Consider the following 27,692-nt stretch of genomic DNA (forward strand, 5'->3'; position numbering starts at 1 on the left):
AGGAGAAACACTGTGTATTCCTTGAAGAACTCCATGACGCAGGGAAAACAGAACGGCAGAGTGGGAGAGCAGCAGGTGAAGCCTTTGAGCAAGCAGGATGGGTTTTTCCAGGCAGGAAGCAGCAGTTACATCTCTACAAATACGTCTGGCAGGATTGCACCTGCTAATTAAAGCTTCCACCATTCCCGTTTTATAGCGTGAATGCAGAAATTCTAAAGTTAAACACTAGCATTAAAATTTCTGATTGCATTTTTACAAAAGCTCTGTTTGAAATTGTCAGCAAAAGCAATACGTACTACAGAAATGACACATCTAAAATGCTTATGTAGGTGATTGGAATGATCTTTTTTTTTTTTCTTCATTCCTTTGGAAGCAAAGGATATTCCTGATAAGCTGGGAATGGCGTGAGAGAACCTACCTTTGCTCAAAGATCTCCAGAATACAGCTGTAGAGTACAAATCAATTTGATGTAATAAAAGAATTGTCTGATTGAATTTAGCTTTTTTCATTCCTAGTCTTAATACCGTATGCTTACTTGTAAGTCTCTGCAGAAAGGCCTTCCAAAAGGAGAACGGTGATCCACAGAAATCCATATTTGTCAACACTATCAATATTCCCAATCACTAGATTTAGTAAACTAGCTAAGAGAATAATGACTTTGAGAATATATGTACTGCCAAAGAGAGAAGACCTTATACATTCATTTTAAGTAGGCAGAGTTCCTGCTTAGGAAGAAACAAAGACTCATTGCTCTTTGAGGATTTAAGAGCATAAAGCAAGGAAAAGACATCTTATTACCCAACTACACCAGCTAAGCTAAACCAAGCAAGTTTCTCTGTCCTTAAGACGGGTTGGTGTGGCTTCATACATAAATAAACCCTTGTTTCTAACTACATCAGCTGGTCTAATGAAAAACATTCTTTCTGCCTAAGAGGTATGCATGGTAAGAGTGAGCGGGAAGCAGATGTGGGGAAGAGGCATAACAAGCAAGCAGCAACACTGCACCATCCCAGCTGCAGACACAGGAAGCCTTCAGGAAACAGAGATATCTTCCTAACAATTTTTACACCTTGTAACTACACTACATACAAGAACACTTGATAGCTGTTCAGGTAGCACTGTGTGCAGCTGTTCCTTGCTACTGATTAATGACAGTTCAGAAGGGGGAATTATGTCTACAGATATTGAAATGTGGTTTTATTCCTTTCTAAACTCATCTGTAGTAGAAACACCAAAACAAATCTGGCTTGGACTTTTCAAGTGCTTGAAAAGTAGCATGTTTCAAGACAAAGAAACTTCTAATTTATTTATTTATTTTTTTTTACAATATAAATTAAATGCAGTCTCAAAATTAGATTCAATATTGTGCGGACTTCTGCTAATACACTTGAACTTGAAAATTAATGAAATACACTTAGACATAAAGGTCAAGTCAAGACGTGGGAGAGGTGTGGACATGAACAATGAAATAGGATATGTAGCCCAGCTTTTGCTTGAAAGAAAAACATTCTCTAACACCCATTTAATCTAGAGATAAAGGCTGATATGTCTGCAAACACAGCAGGTCTACTTATCCTTTGGAGAGCTCAGAAACATGATCTAAAGAAATGCACCTTCAAGAACAGTGATGACAAAACAGATGGACAAACTCAGGCTGCTTCAGTTTAGAGGGTAAAGCCTTGACTTAAATTAATTTTTTCTTTTAATGCAAACATTTTCAATCTGTTCTAATTGTGCATGTGCTTTAAAGCTTTACAACATCACCTGCACAATCTATTTCAGGACTGTGTAATTTTGAAATAAAAAAGCAGCAAACTAATATTAAAGCCCATAAAATGTGCTATTGGGTACCACTATAAAGGCTCTATACTTACAGAGATTGATTGAAAATGCGTATGCATATATAACTGCATTTCTATCTATATATCTTTTTATTTTGCTGTTACCACACAATCAAAAGGAGCTTTGAAGATGCTGGCAGCATGCTATCACATCTTCCATCTTATTTACAAAAGATTTTCATTGACTGTAGGAGAAGTCTAAGCAACACTTAAACTACAGTAATGATGAAGTTGAACAAACTGTTAACCATTGTGGAATGACTAAACATCTATTGGCTCTGGAAAAAGTGCCACTGAACATTAAGAAATCTTTCCAATCAAAATCAATTGTGCGCATTTCCTCAGGTATGTTAAAAACCAGAAGAAAAAAACAAACTAAAAAAATTACGAATTTTTGAAGGTCAGTTCCTTATGTCGTATATGCTGGTGCACAGCTGAAGGTAGCTAAAAAGTAAATCACTAGGATTTTCTATTCCTTTGTTTCCCCTTTGGCAAAACAGGGGAATTCAGTATTGTAAGATAATGGTCGAAGCTATCGGGTGAGACCAGGCTGCTCAGGGTTTATCCAGTTGTATGTCGAAAACCTCCAAGGACAGAGACTGCACAAAACCTACACTAAGCAGAACTCACACTGTTCTACCACACTAGTAAGGAAACAGCTAAAAAACCCAAGCCCTCCCCCCCAAAAAAAACTGAAAGAGACCCTCCATCTCCCTAGTAAAAATGGGATTTTAGATGTGTTTTCCATTGGACTAGAAGAGATAAACTAAAATGTTTTCTTTTTCAGTACTTTTAACTTTTCCATCATACTTTTCTAATGGCAACATACCTGGAACATCAAGTGAGTTTGAACTCAAACTTCTGAGGATTCCTATCAGAGTTGTAATGAAGTGGGAAATTACTTACCTGTGAATACCATTTATACATCAATTTGTGCTATGTAACTCCAAATACTTTAAAACAAAAAAAAAATCATAAAAATTCTCTTTTCGAAGTAAAATCTTTTACTTTCACCTGAAACTTTATGAACCCATCTCAGGACAACTTTCTCCCAGGGAAACTTGGGGAAGGAAACCAAGCTCAGCTCTCCGTTCATTTGAAAGAGGATACTCAGATTTTTTTCCACCTTTAAAAGTATTGATCAGCTGCAAGTCCAGCAAGAACCTCAACTTTTGATGGAAAGTAGTTCTCAATGAGCATTAGGCCTTGTGTTACGCAAGGAAGAACGTTGAGGTCTTGCTACGCAAATTCTGCATCTGAGGACAGTAAATACTTATCAGAACCATTCCTTAAATCTTAACACAAAGAAAAAAATGAAGTGGAATAGGATCATTTTGGAGAAGAAAGAAGTCAGTTATAAGGAGAAGTTCATATGTGGAAGTATTGTATAAATATTTAGACTTGATTTTCCCTAATATATAATAGTAGTAATAAGACTGGACCCTGAGCTACGCTTTTTCACCGATTCTGCCTACTCTTTGAAGTCTACAATAGCTACAGCAAAGCTCCCAATCTATCAGATGTTATGACTCTTTTTAGAGGTAGTTTTTTTAAGTGATGGAAATTTTAAAAGTAATATTTTAATGTAATATTTAAAATATTTTCATGCTCCATCATTCTAAATAAAGAGGCAGATAAAAAAGCTGTTGTACATATGGTAGAAAATATGCATCTGTCAGCACACACCAATTAGCGGGGTTTGCTTTTTACTAAAAGATAATATTTTTCCCCAATTTTAAGTAGCCAAGGGAAGACATTTCTCAGCTTTTTTGAACAGAATTCTTAATTTTCCACTCTGAGATCTTGGGGAGTTGGTAGAAGCACCTATTCCAGTCCTGTTAATAGTTACATTTCAGTTTCTCGGGTCAGGCTCATATTTAAATAGCCATGATAAGTTCCCTTTAAAAGTTTAATTCTGTCTTCAAAGACAACATATGCAAGATACCTGAAGTCCTTGCCTTGTCTACAGCAGAAGATGATACTGAAGACATACAACCACTTCTTTATGTGGCTGTAGTTGTATCTGGAATAGCTCTACTTACCTACCTATCTTTATTGGAGCAAAATCAATTTATACACAATATGACAAATATTAACAAAATATGACATTAAAAAAAAAGACAGATAACCAACCTGTGCTTTGAATAGTTGAACACAAGCCAGAACTTGACAGATTGTGTAATGTATCAAAATACTGTCTTGCAGCACTAGAAATATGAGATGCTTCCACTGAGATAATAATCACACATAGTATTCCAAACTGGTTGCAATGGAAGAAATGTTAAACTTAGTCTGTAAAACTTCTAATAAAATATAAGTATTTTGGAAAGTTGTAGTGTTCTCCTATATGGTTGTAATTCTGATGCTTACAGCTGTGCTGCTTTGAAGCTAAGACACTTACTAGCTTTATTTTTAAATTAAACTGTAAAAATCCTTTCCATGATAAAATATTAATTCATAAAACTTCCAAAACAGTTACTTTACCTGCAATACACGCATACACTTTCAGCAGTAAAAATCAAAATGTCTTTCCTTGAAAAGTGTTTTGTTTTCAATAAAAAGTCTTTTATCTGTAAATAGCAAAATTAAATGACAGCTTCTATTTTCACTGTGAAATCTATCTCGGTCACTTGGAAAGTTCTGGCACTGTACTTTGAAAACTAATATTTATTACATATTTGCATGCTTAATCTAATCACTTTTTGCAGAAGCATGCAGCATGGATGTGCTCCCAAGTGAAGCAGTCCAAAGCTAGCAACTATTAGATATTTCAGTTTTAGAGCTGTTAAATCAACAAAAGTCTGTGGGGGGGCAGGGAGAGGATCCACATTACTTCTTAGCGCCTAATAAAAACCATAAGGAGTTTTAACCAAGTGGTAGAGACAGCTTTCTCCTCGTTCCAGTAGGAACAGTGGTACCATTTGCTCACTAAACCAGCACTCAGTACTCATCTTCCCAATGAATAAGGAATGTGTTCCTAATGCTACTCAAACGCGTCAACTTGAGTCTCTAAAGAGTCATGACACAGAATATAAAATTTAAAAGAGATTAGGGAAAAATATATGTGTATGTATATGGGTAGCATTATTACACGTTTCCACACACGCATTACAGTACAGACAGAGACTGTTGGTATGTTATATACTGTCTGCTTGTGTCTGAGTGTGTCATTCGGCTGCTTTTCTGGCAGCTCCAGCAGCTGCGTTTGCCCTGGTTTATCCCCACAACGCCAGGAGTGTAACTTCTGTGAGGTCCCAGCATGACTTTCACCTCCTTGCTCACACTGTCACTGTCTTTTCTCAGTAGTTACACCAGCTATTAAGTTTTTTCATACTGGCATGGCTCTGCACTTTCCTTCCATTTGCTACCCTCTTTATTTCCACTCACCTTTCACTCCCTTTTTTTTCAGGATTCTTATGTACCCTTTTTTCCTGGTTTGTTATTCAATCCCATTTCAGCACATTCCCCAGTTTCTCTTTTGATCCTCAGTCTTCCTACAAATGCATGATGAGCAGGACTACCTTTCTCATGAGAATATAAGGCCAGGCAGGTAAAGAAGAGAGAAAAAAACCACCACTGTGTTTTCGGGAAAACATTTGCAAGCTCTCACCCCATCTCCCAGTGCTGGGCTGTCCACATGAATGTGTAAACCTCAGTATGAGAACTGCAACATTATCCACACGATTAAACTCAATGTAAAGTGTCTCACTACTAAAGCCAGAGCATCACTCAAGAGCTAAATGTACCAAAATAGGAAATAATTTGAGTTTGCAGGATTGAAATGATGCAAAAGATAATATAAAATTATTTGAAAAGTCAGTGCTTACCTAGATGCAAAAAAAGCTTCTAGTGAAGTAAATACAGGATAGGAAAAAAAGGAAAAAAAACCACGCATAAATGGAATGAAGAAGCCAGCAAAGTAAGTTTCTAAGGACTGACATGAATTATTTTCACCAGGGAATTGTGGTCTTTGTTTTTTGGAAGACTTCTACCATTTATTCTGAGATAGCATATTTCTGTACTCAACTCTATTAGGAAATGGTATGTCAGACAAAAGATTCCATTCAAAAAATAACAAATGAAGCGCTCAATCTTGAGTATTGATCCACATAAGATTTTATCAGAGAAGATGAGTTACTAATGTAACTTGTGTAAGACTAACTCTGGATGATTATTTTTCTGTTGAGAACGTTTGATACAACAAACACCGGTGAGCAGATCCCACGAAGCCACCACCCCCTCTGCAAACCACCTGCATCCTTTTCAACAATTACACTTGTGCAGAGAAAGGAAGGCTGGTGTCATCTGAGCATCAGTATTTAAATCTGTAGTTTGGGGTTTTTTCATCAGTATCATAGTCCACTTAAAAGAGTGTTTTTCTTTCTCAACAACGAGTGGGGTTTGAGGACAAAGCTGCACCAATTGTCTCGCTGTAGGTGAAATCCTGACCACTACGCAGAGGATCGTGCCATATTATGTTTACTTCTGTATGTAGTCACAACAGGTGACAGTGAAGTTCTCAGCACTGAAGTATCTACACTAACAAACCATAAAAAAGGTTTTGCCTAGTTTGGTATTTATCTACCCTTTGCAATTATCAAACATACAAAAAGAACTAGACGCAAGAAATCTTAATGACGCAATCATACAGCTTCTTCAGGGAGTACTGTGTATTGCAGCAGCACTAAGAGTTGGCTGCCCCAGGAAACACTGAAGTTTCTCAATATTCCTCCAAGCTTAACAAAATATATTTATTAAAAGTATTAGCCTTCTCAGGGAGGAAAAGAGATTTCAAAACTGAATCTGAAACAATCTCATTCTTGCATAGAGCCTCTTCATTCTTGTCTCATGAAAAGCATTAACACAAAGAAAAAAAGGTGTCATGGTCCTGTGGCTCATCCCTCATTATCTCTATCATTTGTTCTTTGAGAATTCTATATATTCTAAGTTATTAATTTGCCTGGATTTTAAAAACACTAGATTCTAGATGAGAATCAGAACTCTAAGACTTGGTATGTTGTACACCAGCATTACTCAGAACTGAACTGCAATGTAAACTGAATTCTTTTAGGCATATCAGGTGCTACCAGCTCCAAGAGCAGTCTTCAGTATCCTCAAATTCTCCTGGCATTGCTTTAGGGAGCAGAGCAAAGGCATCATGGAGCTACCTCCTACTCACCACAGAAATCAAGGACCTCAAGTAGAGTTGACTGAAACAAACTTTTTGTACAAATCGGAACACTTCACAAATAGAAACCTGGTATAAGTCAACATAGTGGGAAGTTTCTTTTTTGATTCTCAGATGGATGTTTTCATTTAACACAAACAGAAGTCGAGATTTTAACAGGTCTACCTCCAGTAAATTTTCCTATACAGAGAAAACCAAGATGCTGTAGCCTTCAAAGTCATATTCAGGAATAAAACTGAGTTGCTAGATGACACCTGAACATGAGTAGCCTCAATCAAGAAAAGACTGAATTCTTCCCTTCTAGCACAGGTTATATCCACCTCCTTAGCAAGCAGTACTGACTGAGCTATCTATGAACTCAGGGAAGTTTATACTCACACTCCAAGTCCTTGGTCTTACTTAACTCTGGAAAAAGCGTAGAGAAAGATACAAGGAAAAAATATTTTGCATAACTTCAATTTCTGAAGCTGGAAATCATATACAATATTTCTAACTCTTAATCTCACAAAGGCAACAGAGAGGTTTTCTAATGAGATTAAAAAGTGCACACAACCCACTATGCAGACAACCCCAAGGCAGCAGCATCAGGGCTGGCACAGTGCACACAGCAGAACAAAAGGGCTCCTGCACCATCGAGTGTGCAAGTGATCTGAACTATCTGTGAAGAAGAAAGCCCCTCACAGAGTCACTATCACCATCCCAGTGAGCGAGTTCCCTAACACTGCCTGTGTCTAAAACACAAGAAGAGATGGATGCACAGCCATCCAGAGCACAATTGGAGCTCAAAAGCCTCAGCTGCAACTTACCCCTCTTCCTCATCCCTAACTTCACTTTGGTAATGAAGTTTGACGAAAATCAGAGACCTGCCACATAAGCTGCCACACTAGACTCTACCAACAAAGACATTTCAGTAATTCAATACTAGCATTTCAAAATAGCTCATGTTTTTTAAAGTAAAAAATTCGAGGACTTGCCTTCTCTAGACACATTCAGTTGGAAACGTGTCTCAGGCTTTTGTTCTGCAGAAAAATCGTTCCAATATTCATTCACGGAGGAATGCATCAGCAGACTAAAAGACCTATGAAGTATATCTGAAATCCTAACAGCACAAAGATGCAAGTCCCCACAAGAAACTGAAGGTTTAAACACTATGTCTCCTTACAAGAAGCACAGTATTAACATACGTGCATTTCTTGAATTTACTGAGTTTTCTCTCTGTACTGAGACAAACAACACAAAAACTGCACATAAAGGGAAAATAAATTTAAATAGCAACATGAGGATTGTCTTTTTTTCTTGTACATTACCCAATGTAGTTCAATTACATTCCAGGAAAAGGTAACAGTTTTATAAGCTACCTGCTCCAAAGCCCAAGACCTAGCTAGTAGTCTATGCTTAAAATCGAAGGACCAAAATGAAGATTAGTTCTTCTCAGTTCTGGTTCTCAGGTTCCATTTAATTACTGAACACATCGCCTTTGAAGTACAGGATTTGCTATTTGACTGAGGAAGCCAATGTCAAACACTCCGCAGAGATCCTTCACTTCCAGGCAGAAAAGTGCACAGTACACAAACCATGCAATTGATTTAAACAACTAAAGACACTTCATGGTATTTTATTTGCTACTGAAGATCCAGAAACAGACTAAAAGGAAGGAATGAAGAATTCTCCAGGTATTTCAGCATGACAAGCCGTGGAGACACTTTTTCAGAACTTAGGAGCAGATGGCCGAAGTAAAGGAATCATAATTGCTTTTAATTGTTCAAGTTAGGGTAGGAAGAATCTTTTGCCCAAATCTACCATGTTGGCTGGAAGATAATTTAGTGTATTACTCTATTTTACAGCCAGAAAACAGAAAAACTTATATAGAAAGTATCTTATCAAATGCTGGATTATCATCCTTCAGAGAGCTGGGTAGTCATCCTCCCCAAAACACCTATTTATGCCAGGCAAGCTTTGAAATCCTGGCACCATCCAGCTCATCCAGACTTCCGAATGAAAACCATACAGTCCTCCCAAGCACACATATCTAGCGGATTCTGTGTGTGACTGTGAGAGAAGGAAGGACAGACAGTGGAACTGACAACATTGAAATGTGTGTGTAGCCCCCTAACCTATAACTTCACACTGGGAATAATTAAGGAATCATGTATTTACTAATGATCTACCTGCAATGTCCTCAAGGATACATCAGCACACATCAAAGATTCGCAACCGCCAGTCAAATCACAGATAACGTTAATTTCTCAGTAGAAATAGAGGGATATCAAGCTTTTACTGTATATATTTTACCAGATGTAATTAGCATTAATAAAAGTCTTCAGTGTGTATGTTCTTAGCAAGTGCACCAAACTGTACTTGTTATCATCATTAAGATGGTACCATTACAGAAATGAATAATGGGAAAAAAACTACCAGTGCAGAATCAGGAGTAGAGCACCTTCAGTTCAAGAGAAGAGACAGTAACTGGGCTGAGGGGAAGCCAGCAGATCAGTGACTGCGACAATGCCATTTCCCCCACCTTAGAGTCCTTCCAAGATAATTCACTTGAATTACTTAAAAGATGGTTTTGCAAGAAATGGAGGATTTTAATTCTATTTATTTCTTTACAATATTAGAAAAGAGCCCGATAAATTTGCTCATACGTCTAACAAAATGCCCAAAGTCCATCTACTATGCCCTGGAAAGCCATGGTGGCACAAAAGCAGCAAAGTAACACTAATTAGTGAAAAGCTGGGCAATGGGACTCTGAGCCAGATTAAGGACAAAAGATCAAGAATGTCTGGCATTGTGTATGAAGAACAAAATGGGTGTCCTGCTTATTTTCATTTTGACAAATTAAAAGGAAGCTGGACACAGTTAATCAGTGTTTCTCATGTAACCCGTGTATTCATGGCTTGAACTACTGAGAAAACGCATAGCCCTCTGCAGATAGCTGAAAGAATTCCAGCAAAACCTTAAGAAGTAGTCCTGTGTAATTCAACACTTCAAATTGGTTTTTCCTGTCCTCTTTGGAAGGTAAGACTAGAATTGTTCCTTGAGACCAGTATCAAGTAAAGGGAGCCATCCAAATAATAGAAATAAATAATATTAGTTTGTTCCAGTTCAAACAAAAGCATCTGTAACAATAGTTACAGAACTTTCTCCTTTCTATATAAGCAAAGCTTATCCCTTATGCTCTTCGTTGAATTCCTTTAAAAGTGTTCCTTAGCATTGTAGTCCTAAAGTCTACTTTTTAAAATGTTCCTTAATCTGCAGCTGAAATATCAATAGGAATAACAATATATTGACACCGTATCCCTGTGAGTGATAATCATCTTTATGAACACATCTGGCTACAAACTGATACCATCATTTGATTCTTATAATTCAGCGTGATAACCTAACAATACCTTAACACATTAAGTGAAGCTTTGGATCTAAACTACACTGTAGAATCTTTCAACTTCACAGCACCAATATTAACCAGAATAGTTGAAGCACAGTTTGTGAAAGTAGGAAATAAAAAGAACATTCCTGAGCATGGTATTAAATCTAAGCACTTTTTGTAGGTAATGAAATATAGTTTTAATAAAGTGCCATTAAGATTTTAATTTACAAATCACTAACTTTGGAATAGCAATAACGCGAGTATTTACATATTTTGAAAGCTGTAGTAAGCAAAGTTCTACAGGTCACGCTCATAAATACATCAAAGCAGAACACATGTGGAGAAGCAAAAAGCTGAAGTTCAGTTTCCTAAAGCCAGAAGCTCTGAACTTCAAATAATGAAATGGAAGTTTGCATTTTCCACCAAGAAAGCTACTTAAGTGTTACCCATATAGTTCTTTCAAATACATCTTCTGATTATAATTAACAATAGTGCTACGGGCCAAAACCAAATCAAACTTGTATGTTTTGCAGAAGCATCCTCCCACTCCTAGCACTCAGGGTTTAGAGTATTGGTTTTGTTTTGTTGTGGGGGATTTTTAAGTGGTATTGTGGGTTTTTTTCTGTTTTGTTTGGTTTGTTTTTATCTGTTGCAGAAACAAGGAATAATCCGCCCTGTCCAATTTTTATCCAGGGATGTAAAGTTCTCAAAATATTTCCAGCTTATAAAAGATGAAACATATTGTGGGTACACCATGCAAGCAGAAACAAAGATATTCTTTATAGAGTTATTTTGCAAACTAAGAAGTGTATATTGAGATGTCTAAACTATAAGAAATTAAAGCATCATTCTGAGTTATAGTCACAATCACAATGTTCAAGTATGCAAGACAACAGAAGGAAATGTAATGCAAGTTCTGTTCTTTATGGCCTAAATTGAATGCTTTACTTCCACTTTATGCAGAATATTAAAAGAATGTAGAAGAACTGGAAGGATTTTTAGAATCTTCACAATTCTGCACAGCAGTTATCCCCCTTTCCTCCACACAGTTTCAATGAGTAGTCAGTACAAACCTGGAGGAGGATATAGAATGAGCCTAGTGCAGAATGATCTCTTTAGTAAAGCATCAGGCAAAATAGTCCTGAATCTGTTTGGGTCCTTCCAGAATAAAATGACACAGCCTAGAAATTCACTTGCCAGCTCCTGCAAAGAACATATCTACCATAATGTCCATGCACAGATTCTGTTAGAGTATCATCATTGCAAGAATGCTGGAGGCCAATGTGTTTTCAAAATAGTGGTGCTTGAAAGTAACGTATTAGTAAAACAAGAAGAGAGCTTAAGAGTCAAGAGTCAAGGGAGAGCTCTACTTTATAAAATACATAACGCAGGTCCAAGTTGGAAGCATGATTTTAAAAAAGAAAAATCCCTACTGAAGCACTAAACAAGCTCACACACCTAAAACTGAAATTCCATGTTTTTATTGCATGCTGCCTTTGCAGTTTATCTGCATGCCTACAACCCCCAATTTCATGGCAGCCTTTAATATGTTCTCCTATTAAATGATGTACCTTTGACATGTTCTGCAAGAAAGGAGTAGTTGTCAGAAGTTACTGTTATTGCTCAGTAAGACTGCAACAAGAGAAGGAGAAAGCTTGATGAGGCCAGCAGAAAGGCACCAGAAGTTAGCGTACACAGATGGTGGACAGAAAACTATTGACCCAAAGCTAGGATTATTTGTGTGCTATGCATGATGTGATCAAATTTTCCTTATTTTCTCTACCTAAATGCTCTCATCCTCTTAAGGACTGTGAAAAAGTAACCACCTTGCCTTTGAAGAAATCAGAATGGAAGGCACGCTCACTAAAAGAATGGAATCCTCTTCGTGAAGATGTGTGTTCTGAAGTAAAAGTGGTCACAAAGATTAAGCTTTGGAGAAAGATAAATGTATTCCTGATCCCAAACCAGCTGTTTCTACCAATGTTAGCAGTAGAAAAAATGTCCTTATATCCACCTCCATTGTTTAGAGCTTAAGTGGACAGTAAACAGAGTAACGCCACTGTGAACTGCAGCCTCTCTGAATATTATAAGACACCTATAGCAGCAGCCAAACAAAAACTTGTTTGGAAGGTTTAGGACAGGGAGGTAACACAAAAATGTAGACAAGCTGATACTTCTGTATTGTGAACACCTAGTTAAAAAAAGGTTCTCCCCCTCCTGAAATACCCCAATCAGTACTTTTGGTACACATACCTCGAAGAATTCTCTCCTCATGGCAACGTAGAAAGTCCCAGATTCTAACAGTGCCGTCGTCAGAGCATGTAGCAAATTTATTATCCGTGGGTGAGAAACTGTTACATGAAGACACACAGCAGGGGAAAGAAGTCAGCATTTAACAGATTATCTATGCTTCTCAGACAGGGCAAAATTATACTGTAATGTGTTATACACTGAAGGGTGCATTTGAACATAGGGACTTCTTAAGTGAGTAGAGTACCTGCCAAATGACACTTCATCACCAGACATGAATTTAGCACAGAATTACTATTGCATTGCAGCCCCCTGTCAATTGGGGAAAAAATCCAGAATTTATTCTTAGCACCTTCCTACCCATGACTGCACACGGTAGCACCTTCTCTGCAGGATGAGAAGTAACATCAATACGATTTGATAACTGTCACCCTAGATTTTCACGTTTGGTAATACCATAAGAAAGTAACACTGTGTAGAAGCACAGGAGAACAGTTCTTAGGAAAAAAACTCCTCTTCAGCCACAGGTGCTTTGCAGCAGAGAAGCAAAAATAAGGGAAAGCTGGTTACAGGAAAATGCTAGTTGGATTAGCTGCTGAAAAAAATTGTACATAAAACGAGTATACCACTTATTGTAAAACTAATTTGGAAAAACTCCCTCTTATTATATACAACCCATCAACACCACAGAAAGAATCCTACAGACACAGAAGCAGCTTCCAGATTGAGCAGACAATGTCGCTTGACAGAAGTCACTGGAAAAGCAAGGAGTCATTTAGCCAGGGGATTGGGGCCAGAACATCTCCAGCAACTGACAGGCACTCACTTCCTCTCTGGTGCAGAGAAAGACCACGAGGGAGCCCTTGGGAAATCCTAGATCTTTATGATCAGGAAAGGGCTTAAAATAGCAGAGAAATTCAGTGTATGGCCATGATAATCAGAGAGTAACTGAATCCAATGTAAGCACTTCTCATAACCAAACTCTGGCAGAAAATGCTGCACCCTATCAGAGAAAAATGGTGACTTTAGTGGAAAGTGGTTTTGCGGCAGTGAACCTTTAGCACCAAGGGCCAGCACCTGAACCCGAAGAAACACTGCTTTGGCTTCATTTTGGTTCTTCATTTGGTTCATTCAGGCTTACTTTAAAAACATTTCTGTATCTTACTAAGGATTACGTGCAGGTTTTCTTTAGAAACATCCTTCATTTACACCTTACTGATAGTATCACTTTAGATTCCGTTCTTTATATAGACATTTGCACAACTGAGGCATCAACACTGAACCAAGAGAATATCCTACAGTCTTCTTTTCAATGGCTTGCTTACAGTTTCAAGCTTGAAGAACCCATTCAGGATTAACATTAGACTTCTGTATGTGGCAGTCTGCGTGGGTATTTAGTTTTACTGGAAGTCTTGGCTTCACCAAGCCAAGCAGTTCTTCACTTTATTTAGCGTTTTATTATTTTGTGAGAACTATGCAGGTGTTTTATTTCTGAAGGCTTTATATTTTATTCAGTTAGATTATTAAAGACTGAATTCTTTATTTGGAATGAAATTGTTGTCTTACACAGTGCGTATAAAAAGGAATAACTGATACACATCGTCACCATATAAAAATGAAAAGAATACCAGTGCAAAATGCGGCAGACAAATACATCTCTAACATATTGCAGAGGCGGATACTGGGACAATACTAATTCAGAAAGGTGCCAGCAAAACGGTGAGAATGTGGAAACAAAAGAAAGGATTGTGTTTATGTGGTGCAGGAAGTTTCCCAGAATCTGACAGAACCCATGCATTTCTGTACCCAGAATACACTTAGAGAACAGTCTAATCATGGCAATAGGTACTACAGAAAATGGTATATTGTGTATAAACCTGGCCTCTCTAATCGCCTCCTTATGTGCCTGGAACATCTTGACGTTGTTCATGTTGGACTGCCAGTATTTCACATATCCCCCGTGGTCTGCTGTCAGCATCCACATATCATTGTGTGACCAAGTCATAGCCCTTACAGGGCTGTCGTGAGCCTGTAAATTCAGAAACAAAACTTCTAGCAAACATGTTCAAACACTATCCAACCCACACAAACACAAAAGTTAGTATAGTTCCTACTTAACAGCTGCAACAAAGAAATTAAAACAGTGATCTAGATACACTCAAGATGTTACCGTGGGGAAAAAAAAATCTCTTGCTCTGTATACCAAGGTCTTCTAAATAACAAAGAGTATTCTGTGTTTTATTTCCAGAGTGTTTATTACTACAAATACTAACAGTGTGTTCTTGAGAACAGCATAGCATATGGAAATGGAATGAGCAGCATTTAATGAATTGCCTACAGCCATAGTCTGACATGGGGTCAGAGCAACGTAACAAAAAAAGACCCCTAAGGCTCCCATTACTGCACTTAGACTACAGATCCATGATGAGCAGGGTGAAGATGTGTTCCTAAAACATGCTCCAAGACCTCAAAGAAACACACAGAAATCATGACAGATTAATTTACCTGCAATATTGTTTCAAAATTGAAAGTCAGTCCATTCCATAAAGTGAACTCTCCACTAGATGCACCAGTGACCAAGCGTCTCCCCTCAGGAGTCCACTGCAAAAGAGAAATTTAACTAAACTGTGCAAATATAAGGTTCAAGTATACCTTCGCAATCCTCCAAATAAATCATAAGCTTCTTCCAGGGAATCTGCAAAATTGGAATTTACCAAATGACTTTCTAGAGGATGTAAGATAGGACAAAAATGCAGACTTGTGCTAGAGGGCTTTTGACTTTTGTAAGACCAGGACAAAGCCCACTATAAAAGCAATGAAAAAAGTCTAGTCGTAGAGAAGCAGCAGCTTATTGGCACCAAAACATTTCTAGCACACAATACGCATACTAAACTATACCGCTAACAAAATGGAAAAGTTGTTAAAAGATGCTACAAGAGTCAAATGGCAGAGACTAAATTGCCTTTTTTCTGTGACTCAAGATATATTCGCCTCCACAAATTAAAAATAATCAAAATGTAGGAAGTGCACCTAAAATCAGAGAGTAATAATTTTGTACTCAGACCTTACCATTAGTGAATACATTCCACAGACTAGTTTTATTTGGAAATGCTTTAACTGTTATCTTGTTTCTTCCTTCAGTTAAGAATATCACTCTAATTTAAGACAATACAACTTAGTAAATCAAACACTATACTCACCCTGACAACAAACACTGGGCATTTTACTTTATTAGTAGAAGTCCGAACAAATTTTGTTGTCACAGCATTCATAGGGTTGTTCAGCATTCCTATAGGAGGGACCAACTATGAGAGAAGAAACAAAAGATTTACTAACAACATTCCTAACCAGAAACTGCAAGAAAAGCATACATTCTGAACGCCCATTTCTGTAATAGCAGGTTTTTCGTTTGCAGGGATATTATCACAAGTCAGTAGAAGTGTTCAAAAGTCTGCCTGATTTACCATCACAAACATCCAGAACCAGGACATTCAAGAGCAGCTTTGGACTTTCAGGGCATTAAAAAAACCCAAAAGTATATCAAATTTCAGCTTCTCTTTGTGGACATGGATTCCAACAGAACAAGATAATATAGAGTGAAGATACCCTTCCTATCTTTAAAGCCTCTTATAGACAGAAAGATAACCTCAGCTGACAGGCAGAATCCAATGGATTTTGTGGACAAGTTTTATCCACAGAAGTCATCAGGCAAAAGAAAGAATTTACTTACATCATTATAATATCCTGCGTCAGGCTGGATGGCTCGCATATCTCGCTGGTCTCTCTGCCATACTCTATTCTGGAAAGAAGAAAACAACTAGTTCATACCACCACTATACTTCATTGTTAAACAACTGAAAATAAGGAACTCATTGTGAGCTGTCAAACACAACCTTTTCAAAAACACTTCACATGAATTAAGAATTATTTCAGCTTTGTGCTGTAAACTTTACCAATTTGTATCTGTGCACATGTCAGAACCACAAGCTAAGATTCTGGGCAAAACTTTTCCAGCATACACTACCACAGTTTGCTAGAATTTCTTAAGACAAGAGCAAATTACATATAAATAATTTTTACTTTTTTTTTTTTAAAAAATAGAACCACGTCAAATTAACCCAGTGGTATTAATGCTGGGACTGAAAAAGGAATTCCAGTATATACTAATCTTGTGGAAGTGTCCAGAACATACAGTACTGATTTGTTTTGTTTTAATAAACAGAAGTTATTTCTGCCACAGGAGAAAGGGTCCAGAACTACTAAAATTATATTTTTAGAATAAGTTCACTTCTAATAGAAACCTTTTGGTGGCATTCCTAAAATATAGGAGTATGTTTTAAACGTTTGGTGTTTAAACATACAACAGAATCACAGAATGTTAGGAGTTTGAAGGGACCTCAAAAGCTCATCCAGTCCAATCCCCCCGCTGGAGCAGGAACACCCAGATGAGGTTCCAGAGGAACGTGACCAGGCGGGTTTGAATGTCTCCAGAGTAGGAGACTCCACAACCTCCCTGGGCAGCCTGGTCCAGGCTCTGCCACCCTCACTGAGAAGAAGTTTCTTCTCAAATTTAAGTGGAACCTTTTATGTTCCAGTTTGAACCCATTACCCCTTGTCCTATCATTGGTTGTCACCGAGAAGAGCCTGGCTCCATCCTCGTGACACTCATCCTTTATATATCTGTAAGCATTAATGAGGTCACCCCTCAGTCTCCTCTTCTCCAAGCTAGAGACCCAGCTCCCTCAGCCTTTCTTCATAAGGGAGATGCTCCACTCCTTTAATCATCTTCGTTGCCCTGTGCTGGACTCTCTCCAGCAGTTCCCTGTCCTGCTTGAACTGAGGGGCCAGAACTGGACACAATATTCCAAGTGTGGTCTCACCAGGGCGGAGGATAGGGGCAGGAGAACCTCTCTCAACCTACGGACCACCTCCCTTCTAATACACCCAAGGATGCCATTGGCCTTCCTGCCCACAAGGGCCCAGTGCTGGCTCGTGGTCATCCTGCTGTCCACCAGGACCCCCAGGTCCCTTTCCCCTACACTGCTCTCTAATAGGTCATTCCCCAACTTATACTGGAACCTGGCATTGTTCCTACCCAGATTCAATACTCAACACTTTCCCTGGTTATATTTCATTAAATTTCCCTGCCCAACTCTCCAGCCTGTCCAGGTCTCTGGATGGCAGTAGAGCCTTCTGGCGTGTCAGCCACTCCTCCCAGCTTCGTGTCATCAGCAAACTTGCTGATAGTACACTCTATTCCCTCTTAGAAGATAATTTAATCTATTAAGAAAACCTTCCAATTGTTAACACTTATGAGCTAAAATCATGCACCAGCCACAGCAGATTGAATTCATTTCATCATGCATTTGCATTGTTGCTGCTGAGATTCCAAAAATTTCTGTATTTACAGATTTAATTCTATTGCTTCTGAGCTAATATCCAGTACTTGCACAGTACATCGGGATCATCAAATTGTATTTCTTAAGAAATTAATAGCACCCCATCAGGAAAGCTAAACAAGCATTTTTACAGGAATATAAAACTTCATTAAAGTTGTTCTGTATCTATTAACTGTACAGAAAGCAATTTTTCCAGAGACTACACTGCAAGTTGCAGTGCTATTTAGTAAAATGATGAGAAAACGTGTTGTGTGTTGGTTTTTTTATGCTGCCCCGGTTTTGGAGAAGAAGGAATAACAGTTTCTTTCCCACTTCAAGAAATTTCTATTTGTCCTGGTTTTGTTAAAAACAAGACCAGTTCTCAATTTAGTGATTTTTCTTTCAGCTAAGTTCTTCTAGGTGGCTGTACTTTTCCGAGTTTTAGCCTGCATATTTTTCCTGGGATGCTGTACTCAGTGCTGATAAGAGACCAACGGAATGCTGAAGAAGCTCATGTTTAGATTTATTACTATGGTAGCCAAGAAAGACTGATAAGTTTTCCCATGTTCCGTTGTGAGGGGGGCATGTTTGAGGAGGGGTGGATGGAACAGGTGACTAGAACTGACCAACTGAAGTATTCCATCCCATAATCGTCATACCCCCTATATAAGAGGGTGATCACGAGGGTCACTTTCTCTTTGATCATGGCCAGCATCTAGACAGGACCTTGTCTATCTGCCTGTGATCTACAGGCCTCGGGCCCTGCATCCCTGGAACCAGTTTCCAGTTTGCCATGAAGTCCCGCACACAACTGCCGGGGGCCTGAGCTGCAGCTGCTGGAGCCACCAGCTCCGCACACCCAGCTCTGCTGCTGGAGTGACACCAACTCCACATCGAGCATGCAAGATTGGTTTTGTATATTTTGTATATATTCTCTATTTATTAGAAGTGCTAGTAAAACCCCTTTAAAACTTTCCAACTTGAAGTCTCTCTTCCCTTTCCCTTATCTTATCATCTTTCCGATCTAAAGGAAAGGGGTGGCAGGAAGTGAGGGGATAACAGGGAGTGTCTGCCATGTTTTATTGCCGCCTTGCCTTAAACCGTAATACTATTTCAAACCAAAAATAAGAACAATTACATTATTCATAATAAGTTTTTGTGTTTACTGAAAAGTCAGAACATCACGCAAGACACTCAGTTGCACTCCAAGTTGGAATTCCAAGAAGGATGTAAAAACTGGTGCTTACACAAACTACAAAATCAGCTGTGTATACATGCAAATTTATCACCAAGGACCAAACCCCCTTGCATTCATACTACACTAAGTTTACAGATATTTATCACTTAGTTTGAAAATACAGCACATATCAAGAGTATTCCAGAATGCTCTATAGATGCTGAAAAGCACAATCCCAAGTTTCAGCAAGGAAAAAAGTTTTTCATACTAAATCAGAAAATTAACTAACCTCTAAATATTTAATTACAGAGGGATTGTAGTCGATGGTCTTTCGGTTCACAGCTTTTCTCATCCGCTTGCCATCAAACGTAAGCTGTTGCATTGCTTGCTGCTGGGCAAAATCGGGTCTTTTGTAGAACAACTGCCGAGGCGCCTGGTGCTGGAACCTCGGCATGTGGAAAAATCGGGGCGGGGAGCCAATTTCTGTGGCCATGGCGATCTTGTTTCTGAAAGACTGTAAAAAGTGAAACACTAGGTTACTACACAATAACCACAAAAATCTCGTATTAGTATCTGCACTAACTTAGGTTTCCAAGGATGAATAACAACTTCATAAAGCACTGGCTATTGGGAAGAAATATTTGCAGGTTCCTCTGAACAGTTATTATTTTTCCCCTGTGCTACATAACACTGGCATTAAAATGGTCAATTACTTTGTTCTTTGTACTGAAACAGATCACTATAAAATTTACATTACCATCCCTAAACAGGAACCGGGTGGGAAAAGAGTGTCCTCAATAAACACGGTATAAGTAAATTAGAGAAACTGTGAGACCCATCAACAGAAGATGGTATTTCAGATTGAATATACAACAGGTAACACCATATCAGTTACAAATTAAACTACTAACAAGAAAAAAAGTTTCAAAGCTCTGCCTTAAAACCTTATTATAGGACCTGAAAATAAAATTGCATTCCGTTTACATAACTTATAGTAAATAAACCACAGATCACATTCTACCTGTAGATATGCTTTTGATTCTGTTAACACAAAATAAATATTACATATTTATCAAGGTTTGATACACATAACCAAACATAGCTTTCCCCCAACAAGACTCACTGGAAATGTTAAGAAAATGTATGGGGCACTGAAAAAATTTCCATATTTAGACTTCTTTATGACAGAGGGAAATGCATCTAAAACATAGTTTTTCTGTCTGCAAAACTCCTGAAACGATCAGATCAATCACAGCAACCTCTTCACAGCTGAAAACTGCGATATACACTGTTTTTAAAGTATACACTAACTTCAGACTAAGCAGTGACACTGAACCAGTGAGAGCTCACTACATTTTTCAACTTGCACCCCTCCCCTAACCTGAACCTGTAGTTTGTCAAAACTTTTAAACCAAAATAAACTAGCACTGTCATCAAGGGACTGCAGAAAGGCAGAGAAGCCCTCCTTTGCATGAAGGCTGAAGTGGTTACACAAAGTGCATTTAATAAAAACAACTGAAATAAAACTTTTGTTGTTGTTGTTGAAATAATCTGTTTGTAAATTCATAAATGTACTTTCCTATTTAGTTACAGCTCTTGTATCCCCCATTTGAAAGAGCTGGAAAGTTATTTCAACTGCCAGTCTTAAAATTTTCTCTCACTTTTTTGTTTCAATTTTTAAAATGGCAAAATAAAGCTACAATAGAAATACCAGACATAAAAGGCGGTTTTGACTCTTCTTCAGATGCTCTTTATGACTACAAGGAGCAGATTACCCATTAATAATCAGCCAGTCTGTTGGCACAGGGAGGGATTAACCTTCATGGGCTTTACAAAATTCCAAGTCACACGCTCATTTCCACTCAACCTGTGTGTCAGGCCAGCTATAAAACAAGCGTCTATGAGACCTGGCCGTCAGCTACACTAACTGCTAATGTACAGGGGAAAACACAAACTAGAGCCACTACAACCACTCTCCATTCAAGACAAACAAGTCCAAACTCCAATAGCATGTTTTCTTAAATGAGGTAAGGACATTTAAGACCTCTGGCAGAAGTAGTATCTTTTATTAAACCAACTTGTATAACTGGAAAAAGAGACCAGCTTGCAAATCAACAAACTTTCATCTTGCGGCTGAAAGCTGCCCAAAACCAGGCAGTATAATAGGACACCATGTCTGCCTTCAAATAACACAATGATAACACCACTAACACAACAGCTACAACATTCATCTCATCTGAAGCAAGGAAAAGGTATCAAAACTGTCTCTTGCAGGAAGTTTCTCAGGTACCCCTAACACTACCACACAAAAATAGAAAAAAATTGCAGTACTAATCTACCTCAAGTCTGTACCAACCAGTAACTTAAAGCAGAGGGAGAGAGACATTTTTTCAAACCTGCTCAACTGTACTCTCTTATAGACCATGGAAAAATAAATTTCAAGATCAAGAATACAAAGATATATGCTGAGGCTTCCAAAGTCACTTTGATCAGATATATTTGCAAGAAAACGGTACTTTAAAATGTCTTTTTAGAGAAACATTCCAAAGCAAGTTAACTCATCATTTATTCTCACCTTTCAGAAAATGAAATCTCTCAAGGAAAATTTTTCAATTACAGAGGCAAATAAAGAAATAGCTACGATATGGATCAATTTAGATTGGACATACCCAAAACTACAGCAAGATGTGTCTATCTTAGATAAACAACATTCACTTAACAAGCAATCAACATCGGCAAAAAATACTGTTTAAAAGGTGACCAAAGGCATAAACATGTTAACTACACCTCTTCATGCCTAAAGACCCTTCCAAGTTCATGGTTATGACAGTAAGTGACATCACAACTACAACAACATGACAAGAGAAATGACAGGGCATTAGGAAAATGAAGGGTTCATGTTCCCAGCTGCTTCTCCAACTTCTGAAGTCGCTGCCTTTAACACAAAAAGCCTCCTACTTGCAGTTACAAACTGTGGAAAATGATTTTTGTTTACCAGCTACTCATGATCATTTTCTTTTAATAATGCCACAATTATTGTGATTTTACCCACATCAGGTATTTATGCCCAAGCCATGCTTGCATTCGTCATATATATACATAAATCTATAAACCAGTGTGTGCACATGCATATAGACATGTGCATATACACACAGAGTGAAGTTTCCAAACAAAGAAGCTTTAGAAATGAGGGAGGCTTTTTGAAGACATTCTGTTATCAGATGAATCACAGAATGTCAGCGATTGGAAGGGATCTCAAACGCTCATCCAGTGCAATCCCCCCGCCAGAGCAGGAACACCCAGATGAGGTTACACAGGAACCAGAGTAATTATTTCCAAAAACCTCTACTCCAGTCAGACATATATACATATTTAACATTTAAGTTACCATTATTCTACTTTGTCTTCTGTTGGGACAAACCAACACCTCAACAGGCTCTCCTTTACTTTTTTTTAGCTGATACAAAAAAAATCTATCTGAAGTCGGCGCCTCTATACAGCTAAAGCTCCTGCTGTATTTGGGAGACTGAGTAGAAACATGCAAACAAATATTAGAGGATAATGCGTAATCCAAAGTAGCAGCATCCAATTTCCTATTTTAAGCAAAGTACTAGACGTAGGGATTTTTTTGTTTGAGCTTTTTCAAAGTTCAACAAGAAGTGTTTAAATGAAAGCCTCGATTTTTTCCTTAATGCACAGAATTAGAAGCAACAGTGGGATTTCCTCCAACATCAAGCATAGGTCACTTCTTATTGTTTCTGGATAGTAATGCTGCCAATTAATGGCTATTTTCTTCTAGTTCATTATATTTTTATCACAACTGGAACTGTGAATTTCTGCATGCCATTTTTTTGTGCATCCTCATCATTTGCAACAGAAACATAACTTTTCAAAGAACTGTTAGTTTCCCCCTTTCTGTCCCCACAAATACCCCGTCACAGCTGACTAGCTTTTACATATTTGGGGCTTAAATGTATTCGTATATATATAGAGAATATATAATGAAGTCACTGAGCAAAGATAAGGGCATTCAGAAACACTGGAAGTAACTGGGCTTACTTTTCAGTTGATGACAAAAGAAAGCCTGGAAAACGCAATCAAATTGAGGAATAAATGGAGGCACATCTGACATGAAATCGAAGGCAGGAATAGGATTAGATGGACAAAATAGCCCAAAGACAAGTTAGAAGAAATACAGAAAGAGTAACTATAGAAACAGAACACCAACTGAGGAGTAATGTCAGTCAAGAAAGAGAGTGAATGAGAGAATGATAAATAGATACAGGTCAAAAAAGGATAAATTAAAAATAATTTAGTTGAGAGAAATCTGGGCAGAAGAAACTGTACAAGAGAACTGAAGGAGCTTGTGAAAGGACCTGAGATGTCCATTGCTGTTCCTTAAACAACACATTTGCAACAGAGCAAGCCTTCATTCGCTCAAACAGTGCCATAAAGATGGCAGCTTTACTAGAGTTATCAAGTGAGCAGAGGGATGTGGCTGTAGAACAGAATTAGAAATTAAAAACAAACTTGAGGATAACCCAGGGCAGCACAGTGTCACAAAACAGATGTATTTGTGGAGTTTGGCTTTTTAAAACAAGGTAAATTACATACAGTATTAGCCCATTATAGAAAATAGTTACCACTTAGTTCATGTACTCAAATAAGGCTACACATTTCACTTATTAACATTGTTACTGTATCATCTTATTTGAGTATGGCTGTTTCTTCACTATAAAAATATATCCTGCAATAAGTTTTGAAAATTGACAGATTTGGACTTGCCTGCCTGAAATCATGCAACAAAAGCAATTCACACACAACTTCACTACATCAAAATAAAACAAATTAGGCTACTGAAAGCAAAATAAAAAACACCAAAGCATCCTCCTACACTGGTTTAATCAGGTCAAGTTTGGAGAAAAATAGAGTCATCACTTAAATGCATCACTTATTGTGGATAGTTTAACACTGGGTGGGGGGGAATATCTGACTTATGTATGATCTTCACAGATTTTATATGGTTTACCCCAAGAGTAGTAATTAATGAAGTGCAATAACTGGTAACCAAAACGTGCTTTCATATTCATTTTTCACCGAAGCGCAAGCAACTTGGGTGCCGAACAGCAAGTAACAATCTAAGCACGTCAGAAGAAAAGCCTGTTTCCAAGTGGGAGCACAGGTGGTTGTTCTGGGCAGCACCAGCAGCTGGTTCCTTTGCAAACCCTCGGCTGCCCAGTACAACACAACACACTGCAGCTTCAAAAACATCCCCCTGAAATGGCTAAACCAGCCACGGAAAACACGTGCTAAAGATTCCCTGAGTGCATCTGGAAACTACTTCTTTAAATGCATATTAGATAGTTAAATTACTTGTAGGCTTTAAAGCAAGAACTTCTCTTGTGTAACAGAAACAGTGAAAATTAATAGTAATTATTTGCACTGCAGTAGGACACTGGAGTCCAACACATGGTTCAGGATATTCAGTGAAAAAACACACTAATAAAGAAGAACCACCTCAGCTTTCTGAGGTAAAAGTATAAAGTAAGAACATTACAGTGCAAAATCAGTGTAACAAGTCTATTGTTCGATACATCAGTAGCTAATGCCATCTTGGACTAGACAAGCACATTTACCTCTACAAGGTAACAAGTAATGTTTCTGTAAATTCAAAAGTCCTATTGTAAATGGTTCTCTCTGAAAAAAATGCACCCCTGCAGTTTTTAAATCTGTGAGCACATCTGAACAAACACACCTGTTCTGAAAAAATAAATCAGACCAAATACAATTTAATGTTATTCCCTTCCCTCTTTTACACAGTATAGAGTTCAAAAAAACTTCTCCCTCCTTTCCTGGTTTGGAAGAATGTGCATCTCTGCCCCGGAGAGCAGCAGGAGATGCTCCCACCGCTTCCCCTTCTGCAACATTCACAATATTTGCAGGAAAGCTCTTTCTTGGTCTCATCATCCAATCTTTTTCCTGACCTGGGAATTGTACCTCTGCCCAGTGCAGAAGAATTATGTGGAAGGATACATTCCAGACAGAACGTGTTCTGGTTTTGCCATCTTCATTTTTTTTCATGTTTTAGAAAATAAAACACATAGGAAAAACACATTCTTCACTTTTGCAAACCATGCAATCTCAAGTAAATGGTATTCCTAACATAGGAAAAACACATTCTTCACTTTTGCAAACCATGCAATCTCAAGTAAATGGTATTCCTAACATGTTAAACTGCCTAATTAGGTATTCCAAAATAATTCTGCTTTCAAACAGGAAATGAACCTGAACAAAATATTAGTTTTGAATCTGTGTTAATGTATCTCCCTTGCTGCATTCACTGAAGCGAATATGCTTATCATCTACAAATATTAGAAACTCACATTACTAAAACCACTGCAAAACAGCACTAGCAGCAGCAAGGTTCCACCACATTTTTCTGAAGGTACATTTGAAATCTACTGAAACTAATTTGCATGTCTGCCAGTGAATTAAACTCTCACAGCAGAGGTGACTTTGCTGCTGCTCTATGCAGCTATCATAATTTTTCTGAAGACTGATCATAAGCTTACTTCACAGCACACTAGATAATCCCATTCTGAAAACACAGAAAAATTATGAAAAAGAAAAAAAATCATGCCAATTTGCTTATGTAATGAAGAATATCTTAATTTGACCTATTCCTGGAATTGCTTTGTATATCAGTTTCCCACTGCATTGGGAAAAACAACAACCACCACCATTTAATGAGATTTACAAAACAAGATTACCTGAAGGCTGAAAATGGTACACCTGTGTGAGGCACTCAATCTCCATTTTACAAGTACTTTTTTTTTTTAACAGTCCATTTCTAGATCATAGATTTTGGACAGACAGAGCTGCTTCATCAGAAGTGCTACATCTAAACAAATTTAGTCCAGAAAGAATGCTATGGATCTTTATTGATTTACAGTTCTATAACTAGATGATAATTTTTCCCACTATTCATGAAAGATAATGGTTATACTAAGCAGGAATACAAAATGAGTTGAAAAATATGTTCTCATGTTCAAAGCCACTCTGTGGCCTGTCTTGACTTGGAACTAAGTTAATAGATCATCACTTTTTGTAAAAACATCATGTACCCCAATGGCAAAGAAAGTCTGCATCAGTCAACAAAATGCAACAACGAAGTGCAAAGTTGCCCAACTTAACCCTGCAGTCATGAAATAACATACTTTGGTCAAATGTAGATTTAAAAAGCTTTTTAACAGAAAAGAAAAAAAATGCACAAGATTCTTGTCCTTAAGAGTATTTAAAAAAAAAATCTTATTCCCACCTTTGAATTACATAAGGCACGACAATAGCAAATAGCACGTAGTTTGCTGCATTTTTAGATGCAGATTAAAGAAAAATTCTAAGGACATGCAGGCATGAGTATAGCAAGTTTAAACCTAAGACCATTCTTGCAATCTGAGAATAGACTCTCTAATTATCCACAGGTGCCGGAGGCCCAGAACACACCAAATCACAAAACTCAAGACCAATACTCACCTATATGATACAAGTCTGCTAGCAAGCAACATTACTGCTCTCTGCAGCAAGCACATTTCCCCAGGGCTCTCCTGCAGTACTGCCAACATACATTAGCATCCGCTCTCTATCGTATCCTATTTGTGATAAAAACTTTCCTAGAAATGGGGTTTTAAATTCTGACCATGCAAAGTGGGGGGAAGAGGATTCTGCAGCTTTCCTCATTTCAGTCATTCTATTTCAACAGCAAATGAAAATAAATAAATTTCCTACATCTTCATCAAAAACACAGAAACAGATCCTCAAATTAACCATTAGTTAAGCAAAATAAACTACTCTGCCCAAAAGGTTCAACCACAATATTTGGAGATATTTCAAAGATTTTTGTTTCATACCCAGCCATCAATCTACTACTTTTTTCCCCTTTAACTTCAGTTGTGTACTTTCATTATGCGCAGTTTCCCCATTAAGCTTAAACCTTCATATTTTTAACACAACCATAACACACACACACACACGATATGGAGTCTGAAATGATAAAACATGTAACATTTCTAACACACCTATCAAGAAAACAACTATCTTCCACTGTACAGTGAACAAGGCCTGGCAAAATGGGATTACTTCGATGCAGTTTTTGATTCAAAGGGTTCATTCTCTGCAGGAAGAGAAGTAGTGCTGATGGTTAATTGACAAAAGCCCTACACCTCTGAAGTTTCCCATACAAACACACTACAACCAAGAATCTCAGAAGCAGCAGAGAAAGCACCCAGACAAATGAAGACACCTGAAAGCCCAAGGGAGAATGGGCTATCAGGGAATAAACTTCAGTCAGTCTGAAAGTCTCTGGTTACAGAGCCTGGGGGACTGTCCTCAACAGTCGACTCTGCTTAACAGCACAGCAGTCACATGTACATTTAACACTTTCTTCAAATTTTGGATTTCAGGTGCTAAATAAATATCTAATAACCAAACA

At 37.9% G+C, this 27,692-nt stretch overlaps 1 protein-coding gene across 7 annotated transcripts in view; it reads right to left on the reverse strand.

The window, feature by feature from the left end:
* The window catches only part of WDR33 (WD repeat domain 33), a 70,273-nt gene that overhangs the window by 32,794 nt on the left and 9,787 nt on the right, over positions 1 to 27,692 (reverse strand). For 5 of the 7 annotated variants that reach the window (XM_065844648.2, XM_065844645.2, XM_065844647.2 and 2 more), the window contains exons 2-7: positions 19,494 to 19,718; positions 16,380 to 16,448; positions 15,850 to 15,954; positions 15,155 to 15,250; positions 14,527 to 14,678; positions 12,653 to 12,750 (exon numbers count right to left, since the gene is read on the reverse strand). In XM_065844648.2, the coding sequence (XP_065700720.1) occupies positions 12,653 to 12,750; positions 14,527 to 14,678; positions 15,155 to 15,250; positions 15,850 to 15,954; positions 16,380 to 16,448; positions 19,494 to 19,697 (724 nt within the window). In that variant the 5' untranslated portion in view covers positions 19,698 to 19,718. The other 2 variants (XM_071812415.1, XM_071812416.1) reach the window with 2 other exon arrangements.

Source organism: Patagioenas fasciata, chromosome 9 (assembly GCF_037038585.1).
Source record: "Patagioenas fasciata isolate bPatFas1 chromosome 9, bPatFas1.hap1, whole genome shotgun sequence".
Taxonomy (NCBI): Eukaryota; Metazoa; Chordata; class Aves; order Columbiformes; family Columbidae; genus Patagioenas; species Patagioenas fasciata.